General features: G+C 37.0%; 1 protein-coding gene and 1 long non-coding RNA gene across 3 annotated transcripts; one reads left to right on the top strand and one right to left on the bottom strand.

Moving 5' to 3' along the window:
* The first annotated feature begins 855 nt into the window (after positions 1–855).
* On the top strand, positions 856–2,996 carry LOC101893149 (protein YIF1B-A). Of its 2 annotated transcripts, none has more exons than XM_005185008.4 (4): positions 856–1,016; positions 1,569–2,149; positions 2,211–2,597; positions 2,661–2,996. In XM_005185008.4, exons 1-4 carry the CDS (start codon positions 983–985, stop codon positions 2,895–2,897), a joined length of 1,239 nt encoding a protein of 412 aa, XP_005185065.1. In that variant the 5' UTR covers positions 856–982; the 3' UTR covers positions 2,898–2,996. The 2 variants fall into 2 exon arrangements, with proteins under 2 accessions (XP_005185065.1, XP_005185064.1); XM_005185007.4 differs by having other exon boundaries at positions 859–1,031.
* Positions 2,997–3,423: 427 nt separating this feature from the next.
* Positions 3,424–4,350, bottom strand: LOC131801168 (uncharacterized). Its single transcript, XR_009341724.1, has 3 exons — positions 3,902–4,350; positions 3,808–3,838; positions 3,424–3,743 (listed from the first exon to the last, which is right to left on the bottom strand). It is a non-coding gene; the product is annotated as an uncharacterized LOC131801168 (long non-coding RNA).
* Between the last annotated feature and the right edge of the window lie 11,098 nt (positions 4,351–15,448).

Here is a 15,448-nt window from a genome sequence, read left to right as displayed (position 1 = left end):
ATGCATCAACCTGTATTCTTTTAACATCGTGCACTTCCATGGTAGAAGAATATAGGTGGATGCATCAATGCTTGGGAACATTGATATATCAAAAATTTTAAAGTGTTTTCTAAAAAATAACTAGATTATTATATGAATTCTTATACGATGCAAATCGGAGTTTGTTATAATATGTATTTTTCAACAAATTTTATAAATTTCAATAATTTTTCATTCAGGACTTTCAATTTCCAAATCACTTTGACAGTTCTAACATGGCACAGTTCATACCATGGTACAACAAGGAGGTAGAACAGCTTCGTAAAACTAGAGAAATACAGCCCTGAGGCTATGCCCGCTTCCTGTCAGAATTACTCAAAATTATGTGCAACATGTTTTCATTTATTTTGTATTATTGTTTATTTTTTAAAATGAGCCAAATAGCGCGAAAGACGAATGAAATGCCTGGATGTCCTCTAAAAAATATGATCCTAAGTGATCAATCTTAAATCTGCTTAATATTATTACTGCGCGCCCCGCAATTGAAGTTTCTTCCAATCATTGATTTTGAATATATTTTGTTCTTATTCTTCTTGGCAGAAGTCGGGCACACTTTAAAAAAAAATTATAATCACCTGGTAGTTTTACCTTACCTTTTTATTGTACCATAATTCATACTATCTCGTAAGAATTGAATAAATCTTATGGGAAATGTACAGAGACGAACCTATTACCGAATAAAACAGTCAGCACAGTTCAGTGTTGGTAAACGTAAAAAAAGAGTCTCATAACAAAACAGCTGTTCGACCAGTATTGTAGTAACACAATAATATTACGCATTTATACAGCACTGTATTTGACGGGCTATTGGATTGGTGATGTGGTTATAAATGAATCTACATTTGCAAAAGGATTAAGTTTTTTGTTTTTAATATTAAATATTAAAGAAATATATAATTTAACTACAAATTAACAACAACATCTGCTGTAGCGGCTAGACAATATGTATAACAATCCGAATGCTGGCATAAGGAATCGTAAGTGGGAAAATTGTAAGGAAGACAAGGAAACACGCAAGTACACAATGAGTTTCGTTTCGAAGCAGAAGAAAACGCATAAAAATGAAAGTCCCTGCCCCAAAAAGGAGTGCGTGCTCGCATCTATGCTGATAACATAGATGTCATTATAGCTAGTAGTTCAAAGGTTTCATGCGAAGGGGCTTGAATTTTTCATAATATCTGTTTGGCTATACCACAAACTGACGTATTGATGCTGTCTTATTCTTTCTAATAATTCTGTTCGATGAAGAATACTAACCACTGCCCTCTCAAATTCATACGCCTTTTGCCGCTGTTGCTATCAGTCTGTTTTTATTGTTATGTGTCCACCGAAACTATATCAGTTTGTGATCTGTTTCGTTGTAATTTGTGTAGACAATGTGTGAGTGTGTGTTAGTGGCTATATGCCACCAATTGAGACATGAAATGCACACCATGTACGTCTGTAGCTTGCAAGTTTCCATTGTTTCTTTGCTTTATCAAATATTGATGTTGAAATGGAAAATAATTCTAATTTGTGTTTCCATAAAGCTTCTGGCCCGGGACGTAAAATTAAACATGTTCGAGATGTTAATGCTATGGGACCGGCAGCTCCCATGGCCAGTTCCTCTCCATACTTGCAACCGACAAACGGACCAACTGTCCTGGATCCAATGCTAGGTGGCAATGCTGCTCCCAGTGGCTTTGGCATGCCTCAACACCAATCTCCCCAACCAATGGGTGGTGGTGGCTTCAACAATGGAGGTATGCCCATGCCCAATCAAAATTATGGATATTCTGCCCCATCACCACAACCGCAACAATACAGTTCTGTTCCCGGAGGACAGCCACAACAGCAACCATTTGGCGGTGGGGTTGGTCCACAACAACAACAGACAGGTGTAGCTGGAGGGCCACCTGGACAGTTTCCCCAGTTTGCCATGTTTCAACAGCCAATTGTACAAGATATGGCCATGCAATATGGTCAACGACTGGCCGACCAGGGCAAGCAGTTGGTGGAGAACCAATTTACTAAATGGGTACCAGTTGCCAAATTGAAATACTATTTTTCAGTCGACAACAATTATGTGATCAACAAATTGAGGTTGTTATTCTTCCCATTCACACATAAGGTAAGTACACCTCTAAACCCCAAAATATTCCAACATTGTTTACATTTATTCTGTATTTTAGGATTGGTCCCTCAAATACGATCAAGAACAACCTGTACAACCCAGATATGACATAAATGCTCCAGACTTGTATATACCCACCATGGCTTTTATAACATTTGTCGTTGTGGCCGGTCTCATGTTGGGTCTTCAAAAACGTTTCTCGCCCGAAGCCCTCAGTATACAAGCGTCCAGTGCTTTGGCCTATTGTATTTTTGAATTGGTGGTATATACAATCACACTGTATGTGGTCAACATCAAAACGAATCTAAAAACATTGGACTTAATGGCGTTTGCCGGATATAAGTTTGTCACAATAACAGCATGTCTATTGGTGAGCACAATGTTCCATGGTTTTGGATATTATTTGGCATTGGCATACTGCAGTTTATCGTTGGGATTCTTTTTGGTAAGTGGACGCAATGATCGATTTATAACGATTTTGATTATCTTTTATGAAATTCCATTTTAGTTACGTACTTTGAAAACCAAAGTCCTACACGAAACCTCACCAGCAGCTGCTACAGGAGCCATTAACTACGATCCCTATGGTAATCCCCAACAGTTGGATTACACTGGTGGCAGAAAACGAAAATTATATTTCCTTTTCTTAGTTGTTGGAGGGCAAGCCTTTTTGTCCTTTTTATTGTCGAAACATTTATATTTCCCCGATGCGGCCACCTTAGAAGCTAGAAATCTACAATTTTAAGTGAATACTCTTATTTGTTTTCTATTCTGTGCATAAAAACAACAACTATTTTTAGTTTAATTTTCCACAAGAAAAAATAAAGCTAAAATATGAACCATACTATCACGTTTCCTTATGTAAACATAACATTCGTTGCTGTTCCATTATAATGATAATATCAACAACATGTGGTTGAATATTTCTGATTGTTGTCACCCTCAAACACGATGTCACCCACATAACGATTTTATGTTAAATACGCCTTGATTGATAATTAGTTTTTCCTTTAGTTTTATATTACAAAAAAGGGATCATACTTAAATCTGTTTATTTTACAGATCTATTCTTTTTTTTGGTGTTGTAATATACATAGATTATCAATTTTAATTTGAGACTCTCCAATTTAGTTTATAATTGCAAAATATGTATATTTTCTTAAAACATTTTTTGTTAATTCGAAAACATAAAATCATACTTTTTATAATGAAAAAAACAAAATGAGAATAACAATAAAAATAACATTATGAACGAAATGTATCCAAACTGATTGTTTCTCTTGAAGGCCGAGCAATTGTGTTGATTCTGCAAAATGTATACAATATAATATACAAGATATTACTCACACATGTTCATTTGTTTAGGATTTGAATGATAGGGCGACAAAATGTAAGCGAAAGTTCGAAGCAACTCTTTAGCTCTTTTGAGTCTATTTTCTTTCTGTTGCGGTGTAAGTTCTTGTACTTTTTGGAATTTCAATGGCTCATTTTTCTATATTTGCCGAAATGAATATTGAGATATGTTCAACTCACGAGACATTTTCGGCCACTGCGACGCGAGTTTCGATCAAGTCGCTAACGATAGCCACTTCTAAATATAAAGAAATCACGCTTGAATTCCATCAAGAATAGCTTTTTTTCTGAAAAATTCTCACCAAAATGCTTTTGTAAGTATAATTTTAACAGCTGTCGGATAAATGAATTAGAAATGACAGCAGTTTGAAGTTGCTTGCAGTTTTTTCATCTTACCCTGTATTTTTCTGAACTTGATCAAAACTTCTAATGTAATAACAATTCTGTTTGCACAATTTTTGTTTTCATAACTGTCACTGTTTCATATTGGCTTTTATAAAGGAGTCTGTAAACCTCACAAAATTCGATTTCGGCGGGCCTGCGACAACAACTCGACAACATCCTAGTCCTCCCACTAGCCTGCAGTAGTCGGCATCAGAATTATGCGATTATGGCCAGTGTAAAATATTCCTAATTTCTCCTAACTTGGGGCGATGATTTTGATAGACTTGTTCGTTGTACCAGTTTATCGTGGCTCTTGGAAGAAACAGGGTTGACCACTTGAGACAATGATTTCAAGGTCTCTGGGGAATGCCAGCCGTTTCTCATCATTTTGTCAGATTTAGAAAATAATGGGTTAACGTGTTTCTATAGGAACATACCGATTTTTAAGTAAGCGATGTACTCAGAAATTTTATATTTAAAAACGTCATTAATTTCAAAGCATACTTTTGGGAGGGTAGGAATATTGAACATTTAGGAAATTTTAGTCAGACCTTACCTTTTTTATACCTTCCACCATAGCATGGAGGGTATATTAAGTTCGTCATTCCGTTTGAAATATACTTTTTAGACCCCACAAAGTACATATATTCTTGATCAGCATAAAGCCATGAAGGTCCACGTTTTGTTATAGCCACCATATAATATTACCTCCCTTTTTTCGGTATTTTGGTGATTTAAGCGACATTATTTACCGGAAATGTTTCAAATTTGGTATTTGAAGTTCTTAACGGATGCTACGGCCTATGACAGAAAATTGCCTGTGCAAGCCCACGTCTTCGTATAGCCCCCGTAAAACGGTACCTCCCGATACTCGGTACTTTGATGATTTTAGCGACAATTTTCAACGGGATTGTTTCAAATTCGGTATTTGAAGTTCGTAATGAATACTACAGCCTAAGACAGAAAATTGTCTGTACAGGTCCACTGCTTCGTATAACCCCCATATGACGGTTCCTCCCGATATTCGGTACTTTGATGATTTTTAGCAAAATTATACACCGGAATTATTACAAATTTGGTATTTTTTGAACTTCGTAATGAATACTACAGCCTAAGGCAAAAAATTGTCTGTACAGGTCCACGTCTTCGTATAGCCCCCATATAACGATAAATACAATTTAGGAACCATTATTATTTTTTTTGTAATATTTTTTATTTAATTTTATTTATTATTCTTTAGTCTCTTTGTTGTTGTTGCTATTTTCATAGATATTTGCAAATTTATACCTGTGTTGATTTAGTTAAGTTTTTTCCTTCTTTCATTTGATATAACATATCATTTGTTTGCAACTGATTTATTTTTTTTTTGTTCTTGTTTTCTATATACACAATTATGTAATTAAAGTTCATTTCCATTATTAAATATTTTTGTTCAATTTTTAACACTAGATGCCTGTTGGATTTTCATAATGATTTGTTCATTCATTCATTTGTTTATTAACACTATTTCGGTTTACACAATAGCTTTTGCTATCCATTTTTATTTTAAATATAAAATATAATTTTTTTTTTTATTATTTTCGATATTTTATAGATGATCAACATTTTTCTTATTTCCATATTACTTATGTTAGGTATAGTTTAAAAGAGGGGGAGAGGGGAGGATTTAAAGAGTACATAGAATTGGGTATAGATAGTAAGAGGAAAATAGGGATAACAGACAGACAGATAGCTATAGAAGTGTAGAGATTTCTACGAATGTTGTCCATTAATTTATAACCATTATCAACCATTTACATTTATTTATTTATATATTTCCTAAGTTCTTTCTATTTTAAATAGTAAAATTTTGTTTGCAAGTACTTTACATTGAATGCAATTTTTAGAAAATTACAATAATGACATTTTTAGTTTAGTGTTTTTTTAATATATTTATAGGTCATCACACATGGGCTAAAAGTCACACAACTGGTGTAGGTTGTATCTTAGGTTCAAGACTATTTGACCCATGTGTTATGCATGGATGTCAACTTAGATTTTAATAAATTAAAAGCATTTTTTAATTACAGTTGTTGTAATAATTTAAATACATATATGTTTTATATATTTACATAGCGCTACAATAATAATATAAACACAAAGAGTATGTGGAAAATTTGTTATCAGAAAAAGAAAAAGAAAAGAAAAAGTCGTAAACACATAAAAACCTCAATAATTTGTGGGAAGTTTTGCCTTTTTTTGAATTAATTTGTTTTCAAATATCTGATGTCTCTTTGCTTTTTTGAATGATCTGGATTTTATTGATTACACAGAAATTATGTGAAATTTGTAAGAAATCAAAACAAGAGGTATTGGCTGAGTTGTTGAAAGAATTAAAGAAAAGGCTATCGTTAGATCACTTCAGCATTTTAATGTGAATAAATCTTTTGTGTCTCGTTCCATCGCTCGTTACCGTGATACTGGTAGCGTAGCCCGGAAAAAATAGCAACATCAGCAGAAATAGTTCGAAAAGTAAAGAAGCGACTTGATCGAAACACTCGTCGCAGTGACCGAAAAATGGCTCGTAAGCTGAACATATCGCCATATTCAATTCGGCAAATCTTGAAAAATGAGTTCGGGGTAAAGGCGTTCAAGTTCCAAAGAAATGCAAGAACTTACACCGCAACAGAAAGAACATAGAAACAAAAGAGCTAAAGAGTTGCCTCGCTTGGCCGAAAGTGGTGAACTGCGAACTGAATTTGGATTTCTCTGATGAGAAAACATTTGTTGTCCAGCAGTTTGTAAACAAACAAAATGATCGTGTTTACTTGCCAAAGAGGTAAGCTGAAAGTGTGTACCTTCGGTTGGCCAACATAACTCAAGCGGCGGTCATGGTGATGGTGTGGGCCGCCATTAATCGACCGTGGCATCAGAATAAATGCCAAATGTTATCGCGAAAATATTTTGGAGGGTATATTAAAGCCTTAGGCACGCAAAAATTTTGTCCGCAGACGTTGGACATTTCAACAGGACTCGGCACCATCGCACTCAGCACGCGCCACCCAAGAATAGTGGCGCACAATGGCAACAAAAATCTCCGGATACCAATCCGTTGGACTATTGTGTCCGGAGTATTTTGGAAAGCAAGGTTGGCACTAAAAAATACAAAAAATACAAATACAAAAAATACAAGTGTCGACAATCCCACGGCAGCGGGTTCTACGATACCGGATTGACCCGAAACAACAAGTTTCCTGTTTCGGCCAGCGGCTGCCAACCCAGTATGTACATGTTTGTGTTTGTTTATTTTTCTGCATTGGGAGCAGCATATCCCGGAATGCTTGCTCCGGATTTTATTGGTCCGTGCCGGGATTGAGGAAAACCCCGGACCTTGGTTCTGCTCGGTTTGTCAGAACGTCATCCACCACAGATCTGTCTCGGTGCGATGTAATGGATGCAGAGAGTGGGTGCACTTCAAGAACTGTTCCGGATTAAGGCGTTTGCGAGACTACAGCGAAAGGGATTATGTTGCGACTTGCTGCAGTAACGTAGTCCCCAGCGAGTCCTCTTCTTCGTCGTCCTCGTCAGAGACGTCGTCGGAGTATGGCACTCCACCGCAGTCTCCAGAACAGCAACCAACACCGCAGCACCTAACGCCACATGTTGCTGTTCCAACTCCGGATTGTGCATCATTCTTGCAATTCAATTGCAACGGACTTCGAGGCAAAATAGATGAGATAGTGGAATTTATGAGTCGGAGGAATATTAAGATCGCAGCGGTGCAGGAAACCAAGCTGAATGAAAATTGCAGCCTACAACGTTGTTATGGTTACAACGTACTAAGGAAGGATCGCACCAGAAGTGGAGGTGGGGGATTAGCGTTCCTGTTACACCATTCTGTTCAGTACAGACCTATCTCGCTTGAGCTAGTCTCTAGTGACCCATACATGGAATGTATGGGGGTAGCAGTCAAGTGTGGAACTGCCGAGGTAGAGGTGCTTAATGTGTATATCCCGCCGATTAATAGCTGTGAACCACGTTATTTGCCTGATATTAGCCCATTATTGGTAGGCAATAACCGCCTGGTACTAGGGGATTTTAATGCCCACCATGAGTTGTGGCATTCCGTCCTAGGTAATGACCAGAGGGGATCAGCGCTGGCAGAGCAGATTGACTGCTCCACATTCTGCACGGTTAACGAGGATGCCCCCACCCGAATAAGAGGAGAGTGTCACAGTTCGCCAGATTTAACCATAGTGTCACCCGGTCTGATAAATGACGTGACTTGGCAACCCGTCATTTCTCTTGGCTCAGACCATCTCCCGATAATCGTCTCCATAAGCAGGTCGCCCGATTTCATAACCTCTGAACGCCGCACTTTCCTTAACCATGGGAAAGCTCACTGGCCAGAGTTCAGAGAATTCACCAACCGCCGCTTCAGAGAACTGCCCAACCCTTCTGATGTTCGGGTAGCAGAAAGGATTTTCCGAAACATCATCAGAGCTGCAGCCGCTCGCTATATACCTGCTGGTCGAATACCCGAGATAAGACCAAACTTCCCAGCAGAGGCAGCGGGATTAGCAAACGAGCGTGATGATCTCCGTCGTACCAACCCTACTGATCCTAGAATCAGTGATTTGACAGTGGAAGTCAACCGGTTGGTGCAGGAGCATAAGAGGAAAAAGTGGCTAGACCATCTGAAGTGCTGCAACATTGGAACCGATATGAGTAAGCTGTGGGTAACGGTTAAGTCGCTCTCGAACCCTGGAAAAAAGGATGATAGGACCTCAGTCACTTTTAACGACGTAACGGTGACTGATCCGAAGAGGTGCGCGGAATATTTTAACCGACAATTTGTCGAGCACCCCGAGAGTGATAGGGCGAAGCGAAGAGTACTACGTCGTATCAGATCTCTTCCCGCCGAGGAGGAACCACCACAGTTTACGATGGGTGATGTTGCAAATGTCATCCGTAACGCTAAGTCATCCAAAGCGTTGGGCCCGGACGGAATCTCAATGGTAATGTTGAAGCAGCTGGATACGCCGGGAGTCGAGTACTTAACAAAAGTTCTCAATTTGTCGCTAGCCACCTACATAGTGCCCGAAACCTGGAAAATGGGCCGGGTGGTCCCGCTACTGAAGCCAGGCAAGGATGCCAGTAAAGGCGAATCGTACAGGCCGATTTCGCTTTTGTCGCCAGTAGCAAAGACTCTTGAGGCTTTACTCCTCCCCAGCATTAGAGGAAGCTATGCAGTTGCCAACCACCAGCATGGATTCCGTCCACAACATAGTACCACAACAGCATTACACGCCATTTCCACACATATTAGTAGAGGACTAAACCAGAACAGGCCGTGTGACAGAACAGTGTTGGTAGCCCTTGACCTATCAAAGGCATTTGATACGGTCAATCATGCCACACTGTTTGAGGACGTACAGAGAACTACCCTCCGGCCAAGTTTGAAACGTTGGATAATCAACTATATGTGTGGACGCCAGTCGTACGTGGAATTCCGGAACAAGAAGTCCAAAGCCCGTAGAGTGAAACAGGGAGTTCCCCAAGGTGGGGTGATATCTCCGGAACTGTTTAACCTCTACCTTTCCGGAATTCCTCGCCCTCCAGACGGCATTGAGATCGTAACGTATGCGGATGATTGTACGATCATGGCGTCGGGTCCAGTGGTCGATGACATATGCGAAAGGTTGAACCCCTATCTCGCGGAGCTTGCCGCATACTTCCACGCGAGGAATATGAAAATATCCGCCACGAAATCAACGGCCACACTCTTTACCACATGGTCTGCGGAGATGAGAACACAGCTGAATGTTCAGGTCGAGGGGAATTTAATACCGACCACGAACTACCCCAAGATTCTTGGGGTAACGTTCGACAGCATGTTCAAGTCGTCCGCGCAAGCCACAGCTATCTGCGACAAGATGAAAAGTAGGAACAAGGTCCTCAAGGCGCTAGCCGGCAGCTCTTGGGGTGCGGACAAAGAAACCTTGTTGACCTCTTATAACGCGATAGGTCGGTCTGTGGTCAACTATGCGGCTCCAGTGTGGTCTGCGAATACTAGTGCTACGCAGTGGAAGAATATCCAGACCTGCCAGAACGCTGCCCTGAGAACTGCGACAGGGTGCCTCCTCATGACACCAGTGGACCATCTACATGAGGAGGCGAAAGTCCTTCCCTTACGTCAGCATAATCATATGCTTTCGTTGCAGTACCTGCTTGGGTGTTACCGTGAGAGCCATCCCAACCATCACATGGTGGATAACTCTCCCCCACCCAGGCGTGTCAGGAAGGACATACATGATCTAGAGAGGGAGGTCCAGCGCTACAAGAGAGAGCCTCTAGATCAAGAAGCCTATCAGGCAGGTCTGAGTGGCATTCACACCGATGCAGTCGCGGATGCTATTAGCAGTTACAAAGTGAATGCCGTCCTCGGAGTCCACCCCCCATCCATTGCAGCCGAAGAACGTCAGCTGCCTAGACAAACCAGGGTAGTTTTGGCGCAATTACGTTCAGGATGGTGTAGTCGCCTCAATTCGTATTGGGCACGAATTGATGAAGATGTGCGTGACGCCTGCCCGGCGTGTGATACAGGCCCGCACAATACGCTACACCTTTTTAATTGCTCAGCCAAACCTACCCAACTCACTCCAGAGGATCTCTGGCTACAGCCCGTTAAAGTAGCCGAATTTCTAAACCTGGAGCTGGAACCAGATTAGCAGAACACAAACACACACATGTACTACTGCTACAACAACAACAACAACAAAAGTGTCGATCACCACAAGCAAGCGCATCGCCGGGAATGGGCCAAAATACCGCAGAGCAACATTCGGGCAGTGTGTGACAGTTTCATTGGCCATTTGAATGTCATAATTCGTGCCAAAGGTGACCAATTCGAACAAATCTAAACTTATTCTAAAATTTGATGCTTTTTCCGACATTTTTGCTTTCATTCAATAAAATTTTAAAAAAATGTAAAAGTAATGCCGTTCAACTTTGTTGCAGTTCTTTTATATCACCCTGTATTCCATCTTCACACCAGATCTTTTGTTCATAGAAATTTTGGGATGTGCCGAGTTTAAAAGGAATCAGATACACATTTGAGTTTTATGATATTCAAACTTATTCAATATTTTTAACCTCTGTGAAGAAGGTACCAGAAGAAGTGAGCCGATATCTACGATCTCCACACCAAACCTTATTTTAGTGGAAATATTGAGATGTGCGAAATTTGAAGATACTCGGACTTTTATTTCACATTTTAATAAGAGTTATAATTATTTAAAATTGTTCCCTTCTCGCAGCTGCTAGCACTAATACAAATAGTAGGATTTTCAAAATTTTCACAAAATTGAATGATTGTTTCTCTTTTTGTGGGAGAGGTATCAGAAGGAATGGACCGATATTGCCCATCTTCGAACTCGATCTAAGTTTGATAATAATATTACGATGTACCAAGTTTGGACCAATTCGGATACTCCCTTGGAGAGTTATCGTGCGCACCAGCCATAGGACAAAAACTGTTTTTTTGAAGGATTGCAATTAATTTTGAAATTTTTACTGATTTTCCGTTTAGTTTCTTTTTGGATTAATAGGGGAAATAATGTTGTACGAAGTCGAGCGTGCCTTTCTAACTGGCATTGTAGTATTCTGGAGGTAAAGCAGAGAGTTCCATTTGAAAATTAGTCGCCATGGGGAAAATAAGTTTTTAAGGAAAATAATTAATTATATTATTATAAATAATTAATTAGCTCATATCTAGACATATATGAAAAACATTTTGCAAGGAGTGTAAGGCTAATCAAAGATCAAATTGTCACAGTAAAACGTTCGGATCCCTATTAACTCTTTGCATTAAATTTGAAATATATGTGTGTTTTAAAACTTAAAAACTAAGTAAACAATTTCACTATGGGAACAAACAATGTCAATTACGATGCATTAATACTAAAATCATATACATATAATAAAAAATCTCTTTTTATAAAATACATTAAAGAGGTTAAACAAAAATAAAAAAAAAAAATTAAAAAACAATTTATAATTGCAAATACATGGGTAGGGTTTTCGGCAAAAGGGGCTAATCTTTGTTGGTTGGTTTTAGAATGTAAATTCTTTTCAATAAAGATTGTTCTTCCACGAGTATTGCTTTGTGTTACTTGCTCCAAAACTTGAATGATTCATTTTTGTTGTATGTTGTAATAACATTTAAATATATTTATTTGTTTTTTTCTTAGTTTTTTAAAGATGGTAGTTGTTATATAACAGTAGTTTTGTTTTTTATAATATTTTATTTGATATCAATTTATAGTTGAATTGTTATTTAACATTTACACGTTTTCTTTTCATGTTTTTTTTTTTTTGTAATAATAAATTGGGAACACGCTGTATTTAAAAAAGATTTATTTTGATTTGTTTTTATTTTTTTTATTTTAAAAAGTGTTAACTTATAATAAATGGATAAATTAACTATAAGGCAAAATTATTTAGGAAGTAAATATTGTAATATTTTTTTCTTTATACATAACACATATTTTCTTGAATAATCGTAATGTGATATAATATATGAATAATAATAATTATTTTTTAAATTAAGAATCATAAAGGCTGCTATCCTTGTAATTTTTACAAACAATACAAATCTTTGGTGAATTCCAAAAAAAGTAATTAATTACTGAAATTATTTCCAAAACATAAACAATTTGAGATTCAGTTTTTATTTTCTTTTGAGAAACCTTTCAAATGTTCAAGTCTAACAAACTTTTCTTTTGCTGTTTAAAATACATAACTGTTTTTTACATATAGTAGATTTAACAACTTCCAAATACTAAATAAATACATTTTATAGTCATTTATTTTGACCTTATATAGCTTATAGCCCCCATATAGGCTCGAAATAGTTAAAAGCATTCAAATACCTTGATAATTTTTAAAATTTACATTAATTTTTAATGTTTTTTTGGCGAAATAATTTTTCAGATACACAAAAAATTATCGATGTAAAAAAATATGCCAAGAGGAAACTCCCCTTCGCTCCTCTTACCAAGAAGTTTTGTTGATCTTCCAAAATTTTCAGTGAATCTCGAATTAAAACCAGTAAAGAAAGTATTAAAGTCGGGCGGGCCGACTTTATAATACACTACACCACTTTGCATATTTAGTAGAGCTTCACATAACAAATAAAAGTTTTAATGGCGAATTTGTGAGAGTTAAATCATACCAACTATGATTATAGTAATAATTTATAGTATTTCTATATTTTATAGTAAAGGAAGTAATATATATGAGGAATATCCTCCTCTGAATCGATTTTTACTAAATTTGTCGAAGCATTTGCACCTTTTCAATCAGGCTTGTATTATCCAGTTGGTGCACAATTAACCTGAAATCGGATAGATATATATGAGAGCTATATTTGAACCGATCTCTATAAAATTTGGCAAAGGTATTTCTGTGCTGTATTTGATATATTTCCCCGAATATCGTCACTACGGAATCCATATTACGGCTATGCAGGGCAAATTCAACAAATCGGATATATGGGAGCTTTAGCTATATCTGAACCCTTTTCCACCAAATACAAAAATTCCATTCCATTTGGGCTAATGTTACACGTTTGGTGCACAATAAAAGGCAAATCGGACGAAGATATATATGGGAGCTATATCCAAATATTAACCGATCTCCATAAAATTGAACAAGGGTATTTCTGAGCTCTATTTGATATATTTCCCCAAATATCGTTGTTACAGAGTGTATATTACGGCTGCGGAGGACAAAAATAAGGTATTTCTGTGCTGTATTTGATATATTTCCCCGAATATCGTCACTACGGAATCCATATTACGGCTATGCAGGGCAAATTCAACAAATCGGATATATGGGAGCTTTAGCTATATCTGAACCCTTTTCCACCAAATACAAAAATTCCATTCCATTTGGGCTAATGTTACACGTTTGGTGCACAATAAAAGGCAAATCGGACGAAGATATATATGGGAGCTATATCCAAATATTAACCGATCTCCATAAAATTGAACAAGGGTATATCTGAGTTCTACTTGATATATTTCCCCAAATATCGTTGTTACAGAGTGCATACTACGGCTGCGGAGGAAAAAAATAACAAATCGGATAAACAATATATATGGGAGCTATATCTATATATGAACCGATATCGATCAAATTTGGCATACTTATTTTCAGGCTCAATCTGGTCATATGTGCAAATCCATACTATTTGGGCTGATATTACAATTTCAATACGGTTCGTCCTTGGAAAAATTATTTGTGCAAAATTGTATCTGAATTGGGCAATAAATGCGACCTGTACTTTGTTTATAAAAATATATGGACAGACGGACTGACATGCATAAATCGAGTCAGAATGTGACTGAGCTTAGGGTGATTCAGCATTTTGATGGTCATCGGGTAATATTTATTTGGTGACCATAATAGACCATAACATTTGTGTACAAGTCAAATTTCCCATTAAACCGATAATATTTTTAATCACGTCAAAATCACAAATAGACGGAAATGTCAATTCTGAGTGGACAGCGGCTAGAATGGACCACTACTTTAGTGTGAAAAAATACCAACATTACTTACAGGCGATATCCGAAATACACAAAAGGCGAACATCTGGCTTTTTATGCTGATTTCGTTGACGAATGTAGCCAAATATCGTAGACAAGTTATTCGTATAGATGAGTCTAAATTTGGAGATACAGATGGGCCTCTTGTTTTTGGAGATGATCGCAAAATATTTATGGGTTAAAATGAACCAAAAAGAGAAAAAAAATCTGATCACCCAATTGAAGCCAATCGACACGCCTCAGAAGAGAGTTAAGGACAGGGAAGAATTCTAGAATTTTGAATGACCATTGGATTATATTTAGCTATAAAATGGACCACAACAACTAACAACACCACGGAGGACTGTGGGGTATCACATGGTCGGCCCCGCACAACTATAGCTGTTGCTTACTTGTTTTCCATTAGACATGTTGAGCAATACTTGAAAATATTTACAAATCTTAATTCATTTATGTAGTAAATCTGAAACCTCAAAATGTTGTCAGCAGGGACTAAAAACTTTGGAGAAATTCTAGATTGAAATAGGTTCCTTATTCGCCATACAAATTAATTTTTTTTTAGCTAAAACATCCTCCTTAAAGATAAAACATACATATTTTAAATTTTCGAAACATTGAAAACAGTTATATAACACAACTAAAGTTATCACAACATGTTTTGTTTTTAAATTCACATTTTACGGAATATTAACGCGTATTTTCAATTATCTTAAAGTCTGGAAAGCAAATTAAAACAAAACAAAAAAAAAAAATATACAACATGAGTCTCTGACTACATAATTTCATTCATTCACTCATTCATGGGCTAACGATTATTTCCATTCCAAAAAATTATTATACACTTTTGCTTTAGAAATAAATTTATGAAAAAAAAAAATATTTTTGTAGGTTATGTTTACTTATTTTGTAATTTATTTAATTTATGTTTTAATATTACTATAAACTTTTTTGTTGTTATTTAATATTA

The sequence above is a fragment of the Musca domestica genome, unplaced genomic scaffold (assembly GCF_030504385.1).
Source record: "Musca domestica strain aabys unplaced genomic scaffold, Musca_domestica.polishedcontigs.V.1.1 143, whole genome shotgun sequence".
Classification (NCBI taxonomy): domain Eukaryota; kingdom Metazoa; phylum Arthropoda; class Insecta; order Diptera; family Muscidae; genus Musca; species Musca domestica.
Note: the sequence above shows the minus strand (reverse complement) of the source record. Positions and strands in the feature narration are given on the sequence as shown.

Coding starts and splice junctions, on each gene's coding strand:
- LOC101893149 (XM_005185007.4), top strand. CDS start 983: ATGTATAACAATCCGAATGCTGGCATAAGGAATCGTAAGTGGGAAAAT. Junction 2,150..2,210: donor TCTTCCCATTCACACATAAG/GTAAGTACACCT, acceptor TCTGTATTTTAG/GATTGGTCCCTCAAATACGA. Junction 2,598..2,660: donor TATCGTTGGGATTCTTTTTG/GTAAGTGGACGC, acceptor ATTCCATTTTAG/TTACGTACTTTGAAAACCAA.